The sequence below is a fragment of the Drosophila erecta genome, unplaced genomic scaffold (genome assembly GCF_003286155.1).
Source record: "Drosophila erecta strain 14021-0224.00,06,07 unplaced genomic scaffold, DereRS2 tig00000126-arrow-pilon, whole genome shotgun sequence".
Lineage (NCBI taxonomy): Eukaryota > Metazoa > Arthropoda > Insecta > Diptera > Drosophilidae > Drosophila > Drosophila erecta.
The window spans coordinates 11,024,066-11,046,453 of NW_020825209.1; the positions used below are offsets into that span (position 1 = coordinate 11,024,066).

A 22,388-nucleotide genomic window follows, 5' to 3' on the forward strand; every position below is an offset into this window, starting at 1 on the left:
GATAAGGTTTGAGCTCTCAACTTAATTCCCCACAAAATTTGGACAGATTCGAAGTTATCCTTGGCAAAATCGACCAGTGGCACCCAGATTACTCTAAAGCATCTAAAGTAGGCTTGAATAATTAAAAGTTGCCTTTGAAACAGGCTTATAAATGGCCCTTCAGCAGGCAAGCTGCGTAAATGCACTCGAATGAACTTGGAAAAGTGTGTTCTTTTCACACCCCCACGCACCGAGCTTCGACTTATTCTTCGAGTGTACTCCACTCGTCACTCCGGCCGGGAATCTATCTGTGCGCCAGTGTGTGCCGACTGGTGAGAATTCGCTTCAGTTTCGAATAAAATATTGCATTTCCCCAATGCATGACATGGCTCCAGCTCCAGCTTCAGCTTCAGTTTTAGCCTCGGATTCAACTTCTCCAACTGGGAGACTGGCTACTGGGCACTGGTTGTGTTTCTGGTCCAGGTCCTGTGTTCCTGCTCCTGTTCCTATACTCCGCCTTGGATCTCCCGCATCCTGGCAGGCTCTGCCTTTCGCCTCTCGCGTTTAGCCCCCAGCTGAGGGCCAGATAAGCCGTCCAAGTCCACCCTCTCCCCCCTCCCCTCGTTTTCCACCATACCCGGGGCACAACCTCAACAACCCCTTGCTGCGCCGCTACCCCTCCCCCACCCCGTCGCTCCTGGCACCACGCATGAGAGCTGCGACTGGCGGAAATGGCAGTTTTTCCATTACGACTGCCAGGCCACGCTCTTGGGGGCCTCTTCAACTGGCCGACACTTGGCGGACTCCTCCGGCTTTTGGGGGCTTTGGCCTGCCTGCCTGCCTGCCTGCCTCCATTGCCTTCTTCCGCCTCTGCCGTCCCTTTCTACGCTCGATTGCCCCGTCTCGCTCGCGTATTACTTAATTTTTATGAAATATGAAACACACAACAACAGCAGCACGACGGCAGCAACAATCCCATTTCGAGCAGCGACAGTTGCACTTGGAAACAATGAGAAGTGCCATCAAATTTAGCTAAAATACATTCTCGACGGAGCTTAAAATAATAAAACAAGGCACTCGCAAGGGACTCGCTTGTGGGGCGCCGCACATTAGCTACCCTAGAAAAATGCCACATCAACTAGATGTAAATTTAAAATTGTTCACTCTTTCTTACCTTCAGATAAGAAACTGTACACACTGACTTGAATTTAATTGGAATATTTTAATTATCTTATTGTCTACACATGTGAACATCCGCAAATCTGCTACTTCGCATGCCCAATAGGATGAACAATTATTGTACGAAATATGAACTCAATGAAATGAATATGCCACCATTGGGTGATGCGAGCATCCATGCAGATTCCACCATTTTAAGGATGCTCTGCGGTCGGAACCAGCCGCAATTGCCGTAAAAACTATGGATATGCATGTGCTGGCTGTCATTGCAATGCAGTTTATCTTGAGGTGGGAGCGCGAGTGGAAGGATATCAGGATATCACTACAATGATTCGCTTCGTTTGCCTTTCGCCATGCAATCGCATCAGCGAAAAGCGGAGAACTCCCAGCCAGCGCACTTGCACTTTGGCCCAGCGGCAAACGTGCACTGGCAGAAATATTTGAATAAGTTACAACACGACAGAATTGCCATACAAGTCTGCTACCTTTTCAGGTCCTAAAAAATGACTGCAAATAAATAAGGCTTAAATAATCAGTAATACCCGTATTTAAATACAATAAATAATAAATACCAAAAAAATGTAAGCTGAATTTGTTCTCAGTGCGGGGGCAGGAGCACCCAAGTCGTTGCCATTGCTTAAATGGCAATACTAAAATGCCACTCAAGGCATTTGGTTGTGTGTGTGTGCAGGACGAGTGTGCCGGTGTATGTGTGTGGGGAGTGAGTGTGTGTGCGGTGGCAGGGTAAATATGCATTGCGGTTGTTACCAAATTGCATGCAGTTATGGCAAGCGCCTTGCGAAGGATGCGGCCAAAACGCAGACTTTAGTCGCGGGAAGGGCAAACTGGGAGCCAGGATACGAATGCATCTCCCCCGGCTGCCTTCGGTTGCCAGGGGCGGAGGGGAAGTAGAAGCGGGTGTCGGTCGGTGAAGGACTTCTGCGGCGCGAGGTGCGCTTGAGGATGAATTGCAGTGATGAGATTTTCGCCGCGTTTTCGCTAAAATCCCATTGGGGAATCTCTGGCAAATTGCAGCTTAGCACATTTATTACGAAAAGAAGAGAAGTGTGGTCGCGTTATAAAAAGCCATCGGTCCGTGTGAAAATATCTAAGATTACCAGCTCATCACATTATGTGCGGGTGTTTAAATAAAATATTTAATAAATATTCGGCAGCCCAGGTCAACCTAGATTACCAAGATGGTTGAATTACCTGTTCGAATTAAAATGGAAGTTAACTTCACTGATTTATTGTACATAAGCATAAGGAATGACCTCAGTTATAATTCGCTACTTAATTCATTTGTCACTTTAAAACACTACCAACGGAAATGAAAAAAAACATGAAATGGCCTCATTTCCGGACTCGAAAGCTAAAGCTAAATCACCTAAATTAGCCCCCGTAATTTCCCATTTGAATTTACCAAATCTGAGCACCTTTATCAACTCGTAGTGAGACATCCATTATGATGAATTATGGGCATCATCAGGGCGTCATCACCCTCGTTTTTACCGCAGGAGCGACCCTCGCCTGCTGGGGATCCTCCCGAGAAAAGGATAAAAATAAAGGCCAAAGGAGTTGGGAGCGGGCAAAAGAAATTGCATCCTCTTCGCTGATTTCGAGTGTGCACGAGTGAGCGGAAATACTTTTTCTGCTTATCTACATGCTAAAATCTAAGTGGCAACAGAAAATTTTGCGAACAAAAAAGAATGGAAAGGAGTGCAGTGGAAAGGAGAAAGGAGGAGTGGAGAGGAGGAGGAGGCCATGGCCAAAGGATTTAGCTGGAATATGGAAATAAGTTTTATTATATGTGCGAATGTTGCCATCGGTTTCCTTGCGGATACCCTCTACGAGTATATGGACGCCATTTGGTGGCCAGAATGGGATATTAAAGTGCTGGCCATCTCGCCATCGCCATCGCCATCGCCATCGCCATCGCCATCTTTGCCACACCGAATGATTTTATCAAATCTGCTGACGCTGAATTGATTCGGTTCGATTCGATTTGATGTGCGCTTTGTGCAAATTTCTGTGTCCAGGGTGCAAGTGGTCTGGTGTGTCCGGGTTCTGGAGTCCGGGCTAAGTCCGAAAGCAAAAAACTAAGAGCCCAACCCATTTGCCATTCATTCACTCGCCCGTTCGCCATGGCCCTTTATGGATGGCATAATTTCCAACGCGCCGAAAATTGTGAATCCTTTGAAGGAGGGTGATGGTAGCGGCGGTTTGCGGGTTTCTGCCGCCCGCCGTCAGCCATCATCCAACACTCGAGGCGATAATCAGATTGATAATCAGATTGCATCTGCCCAGGCCCAGGTTTTGCCCACTGTGGGCTGATCGCACAAAATATCCGGCAGAAGTAATGGAAATCGAAAAAAATTGCCAGTGAAGAAAAGTTACCATACAATACCATATAATAATGTTGAATTATGAAATATATCATGATGCAATTGGTATATTTGTTCGAAATTTCCCCAGTCACCGCCTAAACCTTCAGAATAGTAGAGTCAATTTGGGCTGGACCAGTTTTATGGCGGCTTTGCTGCTCGCAACCACCAAGAATGCCCTGCAAATTGGGTACCTAGTATGAGGTGGATCCCGTGTCCTGGGCCCATTGTTTCCCCGTTTCGTGGTTCCATATGCAAAGGATCATCTGGCATCCGGCTCACACTGGCTCATTGTGCAAAATGAGCGCACGACGATGTTTTACAATTTAGCAGGGACATGACTGCATTGTTGCCCGCCATCCGAAATCCAGCTAAGGTCCAAAAACCAGGGAATCCCATCGATTACTGAGCCTAAAGAGCTCGTTTTCGCCCTAAGCTGCGTGGAAATATTGCTCATACGCCCTGTATGCAATTCGGAAATAAATTGCCTAGCTGCTGTGGGACAAACTTTATACACAGCTATTGACTTTTTACGATTTGATGCATTAATAAACATTTAAGTCTGTCTGTAGTTTTGTTTAAATTTTATACTCCTGAATGAATTCCCCTCGTAAAGCTTTACTGCCATTGAATTTCATAAATTACAGAGCAATACAATGGAGTACAATCAATAATAAACGTTTAAAAAAGTGTCATTTAATTGTCATGGACGTGGTGAAAGGCGGCGGTAATTGAATTAATTGAATAATCCACACCTTTCTCGCGTAAATTAAATTTGCAAAAATCAAGTTTGTTTGTTTTTTTTTGGATGTTGCTGGCCTGTGAAAAGTTTGCGCTCTAGTAATTAAGGCTATTAACAATGAAAGTTAAAGTTGAGGGCCTTCAATCGACCGCTGAAGTTAAGCCAGTTGAAGGATAATTCCTGATTATATTACGGAAAACAATATCGCAGCAGAGGTATTTTTATAACTCATAATTAAATTATTCATTGGCTGGCCGAGTTTGCGATTGACTTTTTGCGTGGCATAAAGTTTCCTGTGCTGTCGATATCAATATCGGAGAGCAGCCATCCTCGGTCGTCAAGGGTCCAACACCGGTTGTCCTGGCAAAAGTCATTTCATTTCATTTCATCTCATCTCATTTCATTTCAGTTCGCTTCATTTCTGCTGCCATTTTCTATCTTCCCCGGGGGTCAAGCCCGCAATAGAGCTTCAATTTGACATCGCCTTCGGTTTGAGGCGCAGCGTATGCCATTTGAAGGGGCTTCTGGTGGCCTGGAGTTGTGGCCAAATTGAATACCATCGAGACATCGGTCGTCCTTAAGTGCTGGCAAGTGGAACGGCCAAAAAGAAGTGCTCCGCGTTTCCGATTCCCCGCCAGCTAGTTAATTAAGTGTGTTTGCGTGTCAGTTGGTGTGTTTTTGTGCGGTAGCCACATATTTGTAGACGCGGTCTGCCGCTTGATTAAACAGACCCTCGACTGGCACTCGGTTTTGTGTATTTTGCATTTTCGGCTCTTCCTGTTTCCTTACACTCAGACAAAATTCGCAGGCACCCAGTGGGTTTGCATAGGCAAAAGTAATGACTTCCTACTTGGACTAGGCAAATTTATTAAAAAATAGCACGTTATTGTATGCACTGGAAATCGTATGTGCAGGCAGTTATGAAGGCAAGAATTATATTACGTTACAATTATTAATAATAGAATTCCATCATGTTGCCCTTTTCCAATGCCAAGAAAATTTGCGACTGAAAATAAGATGTGCGAAAAGGCTCCAGTAACACTGTATTTTGCTCATTCAACTGACAAATTTCATTTGTATTGATTAGTCAACTCAAGTTTGTGTCGGATGGGATTAGAGATCTGTACGCCAGGTCTTGGGTTACATCGAATCCGATTGGTTTCGCATCGGCTGGCTCCACAGCCACCACCACGGGCTCAGAGTCAAAGTCTATTTTACATTTCAGAGTGTCAGACGCCATTAGAATTGCCGGGATCCGCATCTTTTGTCGGAGAAGCCGGAGAAAGGGGCGCTGCATGTCTATTAAATTCCAGGCAGCAGACAGTGCGTGAGAAAAGTGCTCGCCCACCCGCAACCCGCGCACATTTTCGCATCAGACAAGGCGACAAGATTCCTATCACGCTGCGTGTTATTGTTTTACTAATGTCGTTCCACTTCCCCTTCTGTTGGCCATCTCCCCCGGCGAAGTTGGCTTTAATGCACTCGCGGCATTTGCATAGCCATCGATTTAAGTTCGCCGCACAACGACTTTGCTAATTAAAATCAAAATCGAACCGTTTGAGTGCCCAGTTGGATATGATTGAAGCGGCCAACAAGCTGCTGCTCGGCAACAATTATCATTAATAATTAATGGCAATCGGCCGTTGAGTGACATGCGTTACTACGCTGATCTATGGCCCAATGAGGCATTCGGAAATTGAAGGGAATTGAGTGAGTGCATTAAACATCCGTGTCGATTGGCAGTTAATAAATATTTTCTTAAAAGAGCTCTTTTGTACGGTAATCATAGAAATACTAGAACATTTTGAAACAATGAATTGCAATTACACAACTACGTTGTAAATATTATTTATTTAGATATAATTAATTTTGAGCACATTTCAGCGCTGTTCTGCACCACTTCAGTTCGATGACCTCGCAGTATGCACCTTTAATTATGGCCGAAATGTAGTCTAAACGCGGTTTAGTTTAATCCATCGACTAATTGTCAGTTGTGCCAATTGCCAGTCGTGTAGTCGTTGTGGCGGGCGATTTCGATTCGAGATCCTTGTACCCTCTACTCGCCGCCAATTCCCATTGCCATTTCCATTTCCCTGCCAAAGCCGAATCAGATTCAGTTGTCAAACAGCCGGCGCAGTCAATGCAAATTATGTTTACATATGCAAAACGAGTTTGTCATATGCGCAGGCACTGGCACTCCTCATATATAATTACACATACGCCCGGTCGGCCAGTGGATGTTAAATCGAGTGTAAGCCCATCGACTTTACACTGTTCCGGTGAATTATTTAGCAGTCGAGCCCACTTCGCTGAATGGGTTCTTTAAAAGAGTGCAAATGATTGTTGAAATATTTTCCGCTGACCCCAAACAAAAAACAACGTCACACACAGATTTGATTTTACATTACTTTTACGGCTACATGTGCTTTCGTCACAGCTGTGATCAACACGAAAATGCTCACTACTACCTTGGGTGTTATGTTTTTGTAGAAGGGTTTATTTTTGTATTTTTGTATATTGTAGAATTTTTGCTTAGCATATTAATGAAGGGCTCAGTACCACTGCACAGAAACTTCGGTTTTAATGAGCATTCGGGCTGAAAACGAAAGCTGCAGATAACATTTTGCCCTATTATAATTTTGTTTTCGATGTTGGTAGAGATGCTTTTGGCAAAATACTCCTTACTAACAGTCAAAATTTCACGATTTGCATCCAGGAACTGTTACGTATTCACGGTTGACTGCAGCACATTGAAATTATAAAATGTATTCATTGATAAAAAATATATCCGTTGGCTTTTTGAAAAACATGCAGATACTACGCCCTATTATTTCGATCAATATTGTTCGTTTTTGTGTTGCAATTCCTGTGTGAGAGGGTTCGGTTAGCGTGCATCTGAAATGCAGTTGAATAATTTTGGCAACGTATCCATGGAACCAAACCAAAAGAGTGGATATATGTGTGGAAATAAATTCTTGCTGTCCTGCGGTGGCCACATTTAGGAGACTATTCTAGGGGGTTTTTGAGTGGTGGTGTTGCTGGTGGCGGTGGTGGTGGTGGTGGTGGTGGTGGTGGGTGGTTCAAGCACACAACGAGCGAGACGTAGACAGATATTAAGATATATATATGAGAGGGAGCGGGGAGAAAGAGATAGAGAGAGAGAGAGAGAGAGAGAAAGTGAGAGAGAGAGAGAGAGAGCGGCAGGCGGGTTGGTGGGTGGCTTTCTGACGGTTTCTGGCGGTTTCTGGTGGTTTCTGGTGGTTTCTGGGGGAGGTGGTGGCAGTATTTTATGGAGGGACACGCGCGAGCACAGACTAAAGTTTCATGGGGAGACGAATCGAGGAGGGGCGTAAAAGTTGGCAATACTTACGCGTATTATCTTCTGATCACGTATTATCTTGCGTATGCAATTGACGATGAACGTAATGACCATTCCGCCGAGTATCAGGCCAAACACAATCACAATGATGACCACGTGCTCCGATTGGCCGGCCGCCTCGCTCTGCAAAAAGAATCGGGTTGCTGGGTTTAATTGCCATTTTAATTACATTATCGAGTCAGCAAGCCATTGGCCAAGGCCCAAATCAAAATAATCAGAGTTCAGCTTTCACTTCGCCACTTAATTGGGTGTTCGTGTACGTTGGGAATGGCCAGCTAATGGCTATTGGCTGGCTTAGGGATTGTTTTAAATGAAATTCATACTCAATGCGGTTGCTTATCGTTAACTCTTAATGTGAAAATATAGTGTTGCAATATCAGTTTCATTAAAAAAGCAGCCTAGCCCAATTTCTCTCACGGACTTTCATAGAGATTTTCGGATACCATCCTTCAGCCGCCTTTAGATGGCCATTCTGTCATCATAGAACGGCAAACATGGCACATTAAATAAGTATAACTTGTGTATGCGCTTGATTGAGCACTTGATTGAAGCCCGCCTCCACACGCACAATCATTCGTTTAATATCGTTTGAGCAAATTAGAAACCATAAACGGAAAACAGCCAATTGGGTACCGAACCGAAAAACTACAAATTAGATTCCTGGCCAATGTAAATGGCCTCCAATGGGCCAGAATCGAAATTATACACATATGCACGGGTATATATAAAACAACGTGTAATTATGGAAAGATTTTAGCAAAACCAAATTTCAATTCGCTTTAATTGCGCCAATGTGGTGCGAAAATGAAATGAATTCATAAAATATGCGTTCGCATTTGGCCAGACCCATTTGAAATAGCTTATGCAAGAGTGTATTCAAGGGCGGCGGTTTTAATGGAGTGCTATTATCGGTATCCTGGAAAACCATTTAATAAGGGTTATATGCTGTAACTATTTGCACACGATTATTCGATTTTTAGCTTAATGAAATTAGTAACTAATCAGCGAATTCATTTCAAATATATGTACTTTTTGATGCATGCTATCCTCATAAGAAAAATGCGTATTTTCAATATATTCAAAACATATTTTGCAATTTGTAAATCCCATTAGGGCTAAACAATTTGTAATGCATGTATGTAATTCCAGAATGCCACAAGTAGGGATTTCCCCCCACAGCTTTTTTATGTCTGGCCATTTTTACAACGGACTTACAACCTCATTTGGTGGTAAATAGAAAGTAGCAAGTGGCGAGTGGCGAGTGGCAAGTGGCAAGTGGAAAGTGGCTTAGATGGCGCTGCATGAATCATTCCCTGTGATGTCGGTGGAGCGGGCCACTTGATCCCGCTGACTTTATCAAATCTAATGATCTAATGCGCTGATGTTCAACTTCTCCGCTGCCTGGGGGGATGTCCTGCAAATAACTGTTATTTACGGCTAACGAACAAGCCCCACAAAAAGCAACAACAACGGCAAGGCCTTCCTGTAACACAAACCTCAAACTTTGCCAAACAAAACTTATTTGACCAACTTTGTGTGTGTGTGTGTGTGTGTGTGAGTGTGAGTGTGAGTGTGAGTGTGTGTGTGTTTGGTGTTTGTTTGTGCTTGTGCCGGTGCACGTGTGTGTGTACGTGAGTGTTTTTGGATGTTGCCGTCATCGGCGTGTCGAGCATACTTATAATGAGCGGGCTGGCGGAGGAGGTGGGGGGCGGGGGGCGAATGGAGTGGCATGGGGTTAGGGGTCAGGGGTCAGGGGTCACGAGGTCAGGGGCTGGGATGCTGGCTTGGAGTCCGACGAGTCAACGAGCTGGCCTATAATTAGATGCACGTACAAACGGCCCAGTTTTGTGTGCGGATGCACTGAGAAAAATGAATTGCATGCAACTCGACTTCAATTATACACTTTTTACTTGCCAAAGTTGTCAAAAGTGAAATGAAAAGTAAAACCAATTAAAAATATTAATGTTTCAAGGATAGATGATTTAACAATAAGCTCGTTAGCTATCTTTAAGATAGTTGGGAAAATGTTCCCAATTAAACAGTTTTATTCAAAATGCGTACTGATAGTGATATGAAATTAAAACCAGCACGCAATCAGTTCAATCGATAAACTTTATAGAGGTCTTCATGCCACAACTGATTGCCAGCCTGGGTTCCTCTGTATAGGCGTGTCACTTACCGTACAGCCCTCCTCGTCCCATCGAAATTTACAATTGTCTAGGTTATTACATTTCAAATCCTTTGATATGCAGGTCGCGTCCTCGCAATCGTACTCGTCCTCGGTGCAAGCTGCCAAAAAGAGATGGTGCGACAGTTTGGGAGTTAGAGAAAGTTGTAAAAAATTTGGCACAAAATGGCAGTTAAAGTGAGCGGACAGAGAATCGGCTAAAATGGGTGAAATGGCTAAAACGCCAATCAAAGCACAGATCGCACTGTGGAATGCGATGACAATTGACGACAATTGAAAGTGCTCTCCACTGGATTTGAGTGTAAAACGACTGCATAAAAACATATAAATATATTGTCATTCGAAGGCCACTCAACAGTCAATTCAATATGGGTTTTATTCACGGGGCAGGATGAGTGAATATGGGAGTTTTCGGGAGACTGGCATTGCATTCAAAATATTGTCAAGTCGCAGAGATAAAAAGAAGTGTTTTATTTACTTCGCAGGATAATAGAATTGTTTTAAAGTTGTTATAAAATTTATTGGAATTCAGACTAGTAGTGAACATTAAAAATGCATAATGCAAAAGGGATATTGCTTTACTTTTGTTTAATGTAATAACTTTACGCAAATGTGTAAACATCGCATTCATTTAAGGTAGTAAAGCGCCACTGTTTGAATTCATTTTAAGCACCCATTGAATTTTATGTTATTCGCAATTGAATTGACTGATCATGGTGAACCGAATCCGATTCGGCATTGAGTGGAATGCCAATTCAATTTGACTTAAAGCACCGATCAACTGTGAGCTTTAAATTGATGGACTTTCCACAGTGCAGCCATTGTAAGGCGACGATGGGCGAGGCCACAAAGCAAATGCACGTAATCTCCGACATAAATCGCTCAACCAACAACAATAATTGCCGATGCTGGCGGTCCAAGTGGATGGAGCACAAGGAGCACAAGGAGCTAAAGGAGCTGAAGGAGCAGGAGCCGAATCTGGAGAAGGAGTGGCTTTGCGGAGCAGAAAAAGCTGGTGTCGAAGGTCCTGGACGAGGACTTTGGCTGCCTAAAAGTAAACAATGCTGGCCCGGGGACAAAGGACAATCGTTGAATGACAAAAGAGTGCTTAGCCTTTTGCCTCTGGCAACTGGCGGCAATCACGCAGGACCTCCGCCTCCTGTTTTTTCCTTCAGACATTCAGACACACCGAAATGCAGACAGACAGACAGACAGATAGACAGATAGGATAGGATATGGTGGGCTGGTGAAGATAGTTGGGTTAGACAAGCGACTCCTTCACCATCTCCAACTCCGTCCAATTTCCCTCTCCGTCTGATTCTCCAACTGCCAAATGAGCAGCTGAAACGGATGGGGGTATGGATGGTAGCTCGGCGGGATTTGGGGCAAGCTTAGCACCGGATTGCCCCCAGGATTTTTGGCCATTCCTTTGTACTTTGCGCCCCGGCCATTTGTTGCCAATTCAAGGGATTTGCCAGCGCCATCAAAGGGCCCTTTACTTGGAACTGGTTTGAACTCCTGGAATCGGATTCGTCTTTCCACTCAGATACGGAGTTGCGAATTGGACTTACCAGCTCCACGTTCCCGGAACGCCGTGAACAGAATGCCGAATGTTGAGTTAATCGCGGATTGATCTGCGTAGAAGCGCAAGTGCAGGATGTTTGACTCCGCGGTTATACTCTCGCCAGCTGAACCGCAAAAGTTCTTGACCCTGGAATGGAAATATGTGGAAAATTAATGAAAATCGCTTGCGAACCGCGGGCATGGTTCCAGTAACATACAAGTAGTTGAAACCAGCCACAAACAGGGTTAATAAATCATTTGGCAAAGTGCAATTTTTGAGTGACTTGCAGCTTCAACGAGCTTAAATTGCTATAGCAAAAGGGTCAATAGAAAATTGACCAATCTCAAAGTGAAATGAATACGTACAGGAGAGCGTTCGGTGTTGTTTCAAATATGCAACAGATGAGTAGGAAATAGATAGCTAGTAAAATCATAATTGGTCAGAGGCCTGAGTAATTAATTATCGAGTAATTGATATAATATATTTATTGTAGTAAATGCAGTTACTTTGCCAAAGCGTTTGTGGCACAAAATAAGTCCACGAGTATCAGGATTCCTCTGGCAATATATTTGCCATTCGTTAAATGTTTGGCCATCGATAGCACCACACACACATAATCGATAAATAAATAATTTATAATATGGCTTAAATGATGACGTTCACTGAATATGGTATTTATGTTCATTTGGCCGGTCTGTGTGGCTTTGGGTATTTTCTTTACGGCTGGCATTTTGGGGTAAATCAGCTCGTGCCACCCGTCGTGTGCGATAAATTGCTACGAAAAATGAATTTAAATGAAAGCGACAAAGGCAGCAAATCAATGGCTTAAAAAGACAGGGAACACTTTGTCCCCGGCCACACGCAGCACACACTGATGAATTTTCCGCCTTCAATTTGGCATTTTCTTCAAGCCCAGCTGAAAACGCCAGTCAATCAATTTGAGTGTTGTCCCGAGCAGCGGCAACAAGTGGAAATGTATTGGCGCGTTAAAAGCGGATGTCAGTGCGTGTCAAAGATGCCGTGGCGAGTCCTTCAATCCGTCAATCAGTCACTCAGTCGCTCAGCCGCTCAGTCACCCAGTCACCCAGTCAGTGAGTCATCCAGCCGGCGAGTCAGTCAGCCAGTCAGGAGAGATGGTGTAGTTCTCGTTACTACCGGTGCAAAAGGAAGAAGGACGAGGAGATTGGTTGTGCGAGTCAAAGGCGACGCCACTTCCGTTCGCGTACCATTTACTTTTGGCCGGTAATAAAATGAAATTTCATCCTGGGCGCCGACCAGGGCTTTGATCTCACCATTTCGGCAGTGCGGAAATTGGTTTGCGGCATTGCGTATACGCCACCGATACTACGTATACGCCACCGACTGCATTCTATCAGCCCTGCCATGGCAATTTTATCACTGCCGCGCTGGAGTTCAATGAAATGCGATTAAGCGGCACTACAAAAGGAGCTCACCTCAGTGGCATCACCGTCTGTTCCGGGAATATGTCCAGGAAGTTGGTTTGACAATCGTTCGGCTTGCTCAGCTTGAAGTCCAGAAACTTGAGAAATATCTACGGAATGGATGGAAGGGAAATCATTCGCTTTGGCTTAAAGGATTACAAGTGCTATGCATTTTCTACATTAATTTCGAAATTATATTCACAAAAAATATTTATTTAGCCAATCGAGCTTACCTTCCAATTCTCCTTGACCTGGATGCGCCAGATGCAGTCCAGCGCGATCTTGTTGCGGTTGACCTGCTCCCAAATCTCGGCCGGCACATCCGTGGAGTTGATGAAGCCCTCGAAGCCGCCCTTATCGATGGTGCAGTTGAGATCGGTGCTGGGCGCATCCCGACTCCTGTCCAGGTACTCGTAGACCGCACTGAATCCGGTGTACTCGATGGTCTCGTCGGAGTGGAAGTGGAGCCACAAATACCGCTCCTTGGAGGTGATCTCCGGCGGAAAGTCGGTGCCGCAATACTTGCCAATCTCCGTGGAGAAGCCGTACTGGCCATCCCGAATCTGCGAGGATACAGCTCGTTAGTTACACAGATTTTGGCATCATTCTCGCCGCCCTAAGCCGACTAGCAGTTCGTCTTTTGGCCTAAACCGCCTTGGCCCGAGCAGCGCTTTCAAATCAGGCTTAGGACTTGCAGCACAGAGACAACATTCAATTAAAACTTGTCATTTTTCGGTGCACAAAAACGGGGCAGCTACAGCAGCTGGAGCAGCTAGAGCAGCAACACAGCCCAAGTAACAGGGAAAAGTCGTAAAGGAAACAAATCGAAAACTTTGCAAGTCCGGCCAAGACCGAGAAAAGCCGAGCAACTAAGCAAGTTTTTGTTTTGCCTCCGTTTTTTTATGCCCCGGCTTCAGCATGCAACAAAGTTTGTCTTTTTTATGCGCTGACCCTTTTTAAGTTGGTTATATCGGGTTTTGTTACACGGTTCGAAAATATTTGCTGTGCCAAAATAAAATTATTTTATTTTAATTCCGACAAGGTTTCAGTACTTTTGATAAAGCAATAATAAATAAATAGTTAAACGATTTTGAATTCATTGAGGAATCTTAATTTGAAATGTATCTTAAGCGCTGTGTTGTCTCTGTGCATTTCCCAGCTACCAGTACTTACTTCGAGAAAATCAAATTTGCACCCCTCCTTGGCCTCGATGTTAAACGAGTTGCGGAAGTCCAGGCGTATGATTTGTCCCTTTGGCGCTGTAATTAGATGCCGGAGCGGAGGCACAAAGCCAGCACGTTAGTCCGCAAATGTATACTTTATCATTCCAAGGTAGCCATGGCACTTGACCCCACTCCCCACGCCCACCTCCCACCTCGCTGCCACTTCCACTTCCAGGTGGATAGATCCCCTCCAAGATCCCAAGCTTATTCCAAGTCAAATGGCCCCGAGCCGAGAAACTGATTAACAACAGCTCATCTCAGTGCCTAGGACGACTTTGGGGGAATTTTATGGCTAGGCGCGTTGCCTTGGGTAAACGAAGCTGTAATGCTCTTTAGTGCATTTGTGTAGGCGGCGTGTGAAACTGCATGATATTATTTGGCTACTTTATTATTAAGACGACAAAGAATTTGTATATTCCGCAGCATGCTTTTTAGAGAAACCTGTTGTTTAACCTGTTTTCGCTGAGCAACTGAAATTGTTACGCTAAACTTGTTGAATGCTTTCGATTCCATCAGATCCATCAATTCAATCTGCGTAAGCAGATTATTTCTTCAAGACATATAACATCGCAACACCAAATTCCGTTCCGTAATTTGCTTACCTAACCATTCGGCAGTCCAATAAAAATATTTGTGGGAACTTCCGCATCTCAATGATCCGACCATAACTAGACCCTTTTGACGCAAAGTAGGGACAGCTTTCAGGGGCATGGGAAAAGTGAAAAGGCAGGACCCAATCTGGTATCTATGGCCAAAATGAAAGCGTCAGGGGACTCATTTAGTGGCCGTATAAAAAGAGTAAGGCATCAAGATGCTGGACTCACACACACCCACTCATTCATTCATTCACACTCGCATTGCGAGCCATACATATTCAGTCGTCGAGTCCTTGGCATGAATCAATGGCGATGGGCTGGCTCTGGCATTTGAAACTACATTTTCCCCCGGCTTTTCTCAAATAGAACCTTTGTGGCCAATGTGGCATAACAACACACGCAAACACACACACGTACACACACACACACAGCAGCAATTTCCCGGCTGTTAACACCCACACCAGCAAACACACACAGATTACATAATGGAAATGGACAAGTAATGAAAGTTGGAATCACAGACGGGCGGTGAAAAAAGCTTGAAAGGAAATAGAATTGATTGGCCTTGAAAAAAGTAGAAAAGAGTCCTGGCCAAACTCGTATGCGACTGGGGGCGTAGCGTTAACAAATTACAAAGTCCCCAGGCAAACGAGTATTGTGAAACTGCACTGCTTAACTTCCCCATATCCAATTTTAAAAGAAAGGTAATTACTAAGGCATCATTTCTAAGCCCTACTGTGCAATCTGGCTGCACCAAAGATGGGCCCATCGTAATACCACATTGAATGGCATTTTGGCCCAGACTGCTGAGCACAAAAACCGCAATAGTGATTGGTTTTCGGCAACACTGTGTTTTATCTAGCAAAATCGCATTGCGTATACGCAACGTTGGCAACGTTGTATCAGCCGTGTGAAAATCAGGAAAATAGCGGCAAGCTATAGGGAATAAGTCTACTGATTCTATTATTTTCATTGATCTTGCTTTCCATCCTTTATCCCCCAAGCCGCAAACATTATTCCAACAAATTAAAGTTAGACTAGTTAATTCACTTTCGCTGATTAAATCCCGCTGAATTTTAGTTCTAATCCTTTATTGCGTGTACGCCCCAGTGGCTCGCTGCACTGTCAAAAGGCTTGCATTTTAGTTATAAGGCAAAGTGCATGGGAAATAAGCTCTATAGAAGTCTGTTGTTTTTTGCAATAACTTTGAACTTCTGTAATCTCCCCGACTGCGCTGCTTGCGGCATTTGTTTGCTCTGCGGGACGCACATCTTGGCCATAAAGAGAACCTCAGCTGGCTACTTTCGTTGGCCCGCTTAGTCCAACATTAACATGAAGTCTTTTCTGGAGCTTCTCGAACATAAGCACACACGCACACACGCACACACGCACGCACACCCACACGCACTCACATTGATATGCAAATAAGCCGTTGTACTCGTACTCGAACTCGTAATTCCAAGCTCACACACACAGACTCACACACACATGTTTGGTTGTGTGGACTAAGGGCTACATGTGCTACACATGCTGACGTACCCGTACATACGGATACAGATACAGATACAGATACTGCGACCGCTGATGCGTGCTTATGGAAAGTCAATCATTCGCTTTCAGGTTTTATCTGTCAGCTCTTGACTTTTGCAGTGACATTATTTTGTCTTAACTGACAAATGATTTGGCCTCCAACCGACTTTAGATAAGCATTCGAGGAGAGTTACCAGCTTCCGAGGCACAGTTTCTGCGGCGGTGGAGGCAGTGAAGCGAGTGCAGCTCAAATATGATGACAACCCATCGGGGCCCGCCCTTTCCATTCCAATCCCCCAATCGAGGCAGCGTATTATGGAGCCCGGGGAAATGGAAGCTGGGTAGCTGGGTAGCTGGCAAGCTGGGAAGCTGGGATATGGCAACTGGTGACTGCCAACTGGTGACTGGGCAACTGGGGAAAATGTGAATGGAATACGGGGAGCCAACGCGCTAACGCTTTTAAATGGGCCACACAAAACGGCACTGCCATGTGGAATCTGTGTGGAGCATCTTACGCATCAGCGCCATCTAATGCCTCCGGTTCACTGGTTCACTTCGCCCAATTCCCACTCACCGCTCCCCACCAACTTTTCCCAATCATGGCCCCACCTCCCCGCATCTCCCCGCATCCCTTCCCATCCCAAGCCAAGCCAAATGACTGACTGACTCACTGACTGACATCTGGTAATGTCAACAGCAGCGGCTGCCAAGACTTGGCCAAAGACTTTGCAATTATTTGCAGTAGCTCGCTCGTCGCCAAGTGCTTGCCATATAAACTTTTACGAGGCCTGCACTCCACTCCACTCACACGTGAAGAAAAGAGTGTTGGCCTTGGATGGAATTCGCATTTTAAAGAGGCACATTTGTTCATAATTCCTACTTCTTATGGGACTGTGTCTCTCAAATACATAGTTTTGCTAATATGGGAGAAACTGAATTAATACATGCTACTACGTTCTACAGTGCCCTTTTAGATAAAGGAGCTCGTATCTTTTTGTCTGAGTGCACACTCACACCCACATTCGCTAAGATGGAAGCCGGCTGCCAATTGGCTTCCATCAAAGTTCGTATTTGTCTTTCCAACTGTGGCGTACAGATACAGATACAGATAATGCCACTGATACTGCTCGGATTCTCTGACAGAACGATTGTTAATTGCTTAGCCGTAGATAATCCACGGCAATGGTTTTCAGTCCCAGTTCCTGCCATGAATACAACCTGCCATCAGATAAATGATTCAAAGGCATTGACATTGCTAAATATTCACTTCAGATAACTGTGAATAATGAATAACCCAGCTCAGGTAGCTGCTAAAGTTACAACAAACTTGCTCTCATACCCCTTCGTACTCACCTGTTATCACCCGGGTGCAGTTGATGTTCTTCGGATACAGGTTGGGATACTCGGGGCTGTACAGCTCGTTCTTGGTGGGATCCCCCTCGACGAAGAGACGGCACCTGTCCACCTGATCCTCCTCAGCCTGCCGCTCGCTGCGTCCCGCTCTCGGCGGTCGGGAAATGGTCAGCGGATGCTGCTCCTCCAACCAATCTTCGGCCTGTCCTCCGCCCGCCTCCTCCTCCCCCTCGGCCACATCCTGCTCCCGAAAGGGGCGGGTGTATCTTGGGGCGGGGGGCGTGGCAGCGGTAAAATTCGACGGCATTAACAGCGCTGAGCGATTTGCGATTAACTCACTGCCGGCAGAAGCTAGAAGGAAATGAAGGGGAAATGGAAAACACTGAGTATGCAGTTTCCAGTTGCTATACTATGTATATACGAGTACATATCCTTAGGTATTCCTACATTCTAGATGTGCGCGCTGTCATTTTCGGATGGCAGCATCTCATTTTAGTATGATAATAATAATCATGAGCATTAAAATGTATGCGCCCAGCGGACTTGGTGCATTTTGCTTTGTTTGTACATAATAATGTGCATAATTTTTCGGTGGCAGTAAAACCAAAAACGTGGAGAGGCACAAGCGCACACAGGTAAGGCATACAGTTTTTAAAGTGAATATATGCCGGCACGTTGTAGTTGCATATATTGTATGTTACATATGCTCGTATGTTCAGACATTCCCTTCACTTTTGGGAATACTACACTTTGAATAGGATGCGGTTTAGAACAAATTTGAGAGATTAAGAAGTGCTCATTTCAAGAATTCATTACAATTTAAGTGTTCTTTATTTGCTTTTCAAGCAGAATGCAGATTTGGTTTTACATATCTCTCTAAGATGAGAAACGAGCACTTACGCCTTAATTTCTATTGCAAATAGCCCGTTTTTAACCTTCACCCGAGCAAAAGGATTACAAAAAAAGAGAACTCCATGGCCGGGAACTTCTAAAAGGCCACACTTTCAAAAGGTATGCAATGCAAATTTTGCATTAAAGCGCCAGCCCGCGACTTTCCCTTCCTTTCACCCACTCTCTCTACAATTTAATACATTTTTTTCTCGGCTTTTCTGTTTGAGCAACTGTGACTGCAACTGCAGCTGGAACAGTAACTGTAACTGCGATTGTAATGGCAACGGCAACAGTAACTGAAACTGCACCTAAACAACAATCGTTAAGCCCATGCAAAGTAGCCCAGAGCACCGCACAAACACATCGCCACAAGCCTCTGTGTGGGTGAGTATCTGTGTGTGTGTGTGTGTGTGTGTGTGTGTGCAGGGCATTGGCACGGCTAACGAGAACTCGGTGTTGCGGAACTACGAACCTCAGATGCCCTTCAAATTGGAAATAAAGCACACAGACTATCAAGCTATAGTGATTACAATTAGACAATCAAATTACATTCATTTCAAACCAAATATGAAAATACTTCATAGCTGCATAGGTATTATAGCATAGGTGCTGATACTACCACCTTATCGATTCCTTTGGCAATCCCTTGGCGGGAATGCTTCAATTCAAAGTCAATCAGCTAAACTTTGGTTTTCGCCAGCAAATAGAAGGCTGTGTCCCAAAAACCGCAACTGATTGGTAAACGGGCTAAATTATACCAAACAAACACCAAATTCATTAGCGTAAGTCAGTCAAGTAAATTTAATTGGCATTCACTTAGATATCACGATTCCACTCATTGACGCTTAATTAACTAATAGTGTGAGCTGCAGTTTAATTGGAATTCTTAAGCGTGAATGGCACAAGCGATATAGGAGGCTTTTTAACTTTTTTCCGTACTTAAGCGCATTTTGCTCATAATTTACAGCTCTTTTAAATAGCCAAAATGTGATTTCAAAAGTTGCACGCATATTCGGCATATATACCCAGCTTTTCAAGTCGAGCTTATGGGTCATAGGGTATTTAGTTCAGTTGTAACAGCAACACAAACACAGTCTGAGCACACACACACACACACACACACACACACTGGAGGAGTACAGAATCACACTACACACACAAACACAAGTGCACAGAGTGAGAGGCGAGGAGACATGGGCACATGTGAAGTGTTTGCCTCACATTACATGGCTGCTAGTGCCTAATGATGTAGCAACAAATTTAATAAACATATTAAGTGTTGATGTTTTTGTAATCGCACAGGGCAACGCCAGATGTTACTCCACTTCTCCATTGCCATCTCACCCCGCACTAGCCTTCTCCCTCCCCCCACCTCTGTTTGCGCTGCCTTGCTTTTTTACCACACAGGCACACAGGCACACAAGCACACACACACGCACACACACACACACAGTCATACACATGCATGCCTATGGCCTCCATTTTGCCGTTAGTCAAAAGCTGCTTATTTCCGTTCTGCTTCTGTTTCTGTTGCTGTTTCCGTTTCTGCTTCTGTTTCTGTTTCTGTTTCTGTTTTAGTTGCAGTCTGTTTGCGCTGCGTACAACTATTTGTCGCATCAATTAAACGGAATAAACATTAAAATTAATTTAAATGCGAATATTAAATGGATTGCCATCTAATGAAGCGTTTAAAGCACGCCTCTTCGTTCAGCTCCAATTAAAATTGCCATAACTTATGGCATAGCTGGTGAATTTAAGCCGAGTCATTTTTGCAACTGTTAAATTTTCATAATTGATTGGTTGCGAATTTCGACTGCATTGCAATCGAGCCCCATAGGCTTAGAACCTTATGTCTTGTGTCGATTTCATCTAGGCTGCAAGTTTAACTTCTCTGACAAAACCCTAGCTAAACACGCCCCTTTACAGCCTTCAACTTTGATGCACAGAAAAAAAAGAAGTGAACTCCGTAGAATATATATCATCACTTGCCATTAAGCAATACCATTGTGCAGCATAGTTACTATTTTCTATTAGAAGTTAAAGCCAACATTGCATGTACTATTTACATGTAGAAATGGCTTGCGTGATATATTGGTACGTGTAATTTATGATATAAAGTATTTCTTTTCAACCAATTTGCAAAGTCTAGTTTCCAAGTTTCGCAGCATGTGTACATATATCCCCTGCTAAGTCATTGGATCTCAGACTTCATCGCGCTGTTCATTTATATTCATATTTGCATATGTCTGCGTCGCTGCTGCTGTCAGTGAGTCCTGTTGCAAGCGTGCGTGTGTGTGTGTGTGTGTGTGTGTATAAAGTATCTCTGCCACGCCTTCAACCCCATAACTCCGCAGTACCGCCCAGCTCGATCCGAGTGCCGTTGGCTTCTTGGAGTCCTCGCTGCCGTCGTCTCGTATGTATTTTATTCGTCGACGCAGTTATTTGCTTTAATACACTCAATAGACTTAACACATTTTCCACGCCCCCGCCAACCACTCAACCCCATCGCCGCCCACTTTCACCCACTCGGCGTGTGTTTTGCAGTTTTGTGCAATAAATTTTGCATTTTGCTGGCTCTGCCAGAGACAAGCAGCCAAAGGAGAGGCTGAAATAAAAAAACTCGAAAACTAAATAATATTTCATTGCAAAGTGCGACTTGTGAATGAGCAGTGACAGTGCCGAAAATCATTTCATTGTGAATACAAGGGGAATCGGTTGCCTAAATCAATTAATAAAAATCATGTGAAATTCCTGGAAAAGGGAAAGGAAACACGGGAACATGGTGCTTTAAAATTAAATTACATTTAAAATTTCATTTTTCATTCAATATAAAAAACCCTTGCACACTTTCCATAATCACATTAGCCATTTATGCTCCCGCTTAATTATTCATCTGCTATTCGAAATGCAGTGACTGTGTTCGGCGACTGTAATTGCAACAGTGACTGCGATTGTGACTCGCACCGTGACTGTGCATATTTATAGTTTTGTATTGTGTGGCAGCCAACCCAGAAAGGACTAAAACTGCCTTTTGAGCGCCAGTTAAATGGGGCTGTGGGTGAATGGGTGGGTTTTCTGGGGCTTCTGGGGCTTCTGGGGTTTCTGGGCAGGATGTCTACGGCTGGCAAAGGAACTGCAGCAGCTGCAATCGGGCGAAAAGTAAGCGCGTATATAATAATTTACAGTTTGCATTAAAATTTTCGTCTGCCAACTGGGTTCCGTCGCCTGGAACCTGGCTTCAACCTCCTTGGAGCTGCGATGCATTCACAAAGTATATAATTTTCTCATGATTTACTAATTGCTGGATGCTGCCGCTTGTTGCTCGCCTGCAACTTTTACAATTTACAAATTCCTATTGAATAAATTAAACGCTTTCGCAACTGGCGTACTGAACTGACTTCGCGCAAAAGTGCTGTTCTGAATCAATGTAAATATACATAAAATGAGTATTCCCCCATTCCACGAATTTCAAAGGACTTTGATGTCGAGAAAATATCAATTCATAATTGCGTGGGTAAACATTTAATCATTGATTTCCAATTGAATTTTGAAGCCCGGGGCTATACTCATAGAGCTTTTCGCGGCTCTAATTTAGATATTAAATAATCTTTATCATTAAAATACAAATACATATAAAACTATAAGCGCATTATTTGCTTGTACTAAAATTAAACTAATACAATAACTTCATTGCAAACACAAGCTTAGCTATTGACAGAGCTTAAAAAGCAATTGAGTGAGGTAAAATTAAGCCGAAGCAATAATTCATTATGGGTGATTGCATTGACAAATACAAATTTAAATTAACATTCCACTTCCTCACCGTTCTTATGCATCAAAAGGGGGCTGGTAAGAGTATAGGGATTCTGTGCGAGTTCTACTTGCCACATATTCGCATTCCGCAAGACTTGGGCGTCAAGTGAAAAGTGGATGGGCCA

General features: G+C 44.1%; 1 protein-coding gene across 2 annotated transcripts in view; it reads right to left on the reverse strand.

The window, feature by feature from the left end:
* The window catches only part of LOC6551017, a 70,176-nt gene that overhangs the window by 9,064 nt on the left and 38,724 nt on the right, over nucleotides 1-22,388 (reverse strand). For both annotated transcript variants that reach the window (XM_015155171.2, XM_001978232.3), the window contains exons 4-10: nucleotides 17,560-17,910; nucleotides 14,031-14,116; nucleotides 13,091-13,420; nucleotides 12,870-12,967; nucleotides 11,423-11,562; nucleotides 9,843-9,952; nucleotides 7,655-7,786 (exon numbers count right to left, since the gene is read on the reverse strand). In XM_015155171.2, the coding sequence (XP_015010657.2) occupies nucleotides 7,655-7,786; nucleotides 9,843-9,952; nucleotides 11,423-11,562; nucleotides 12,870-12,967; nucleotides 13,091-13,420; nucleotides 14,031-14,116; nucleotides 17,560-17,910 (1,247 nt within the window). The remainder of the gene's footprint in view (nucleotides 1-7,654; nucleotides 7,787-9,842; nucleotides 9,953-11,422; nucleotides 11,563-12,869; nucleotides 12,968-13,090; nucleotides 13,421-14,030; nucleotides 14,117-17,559; nucleotides 17,911-22,388) is intronic.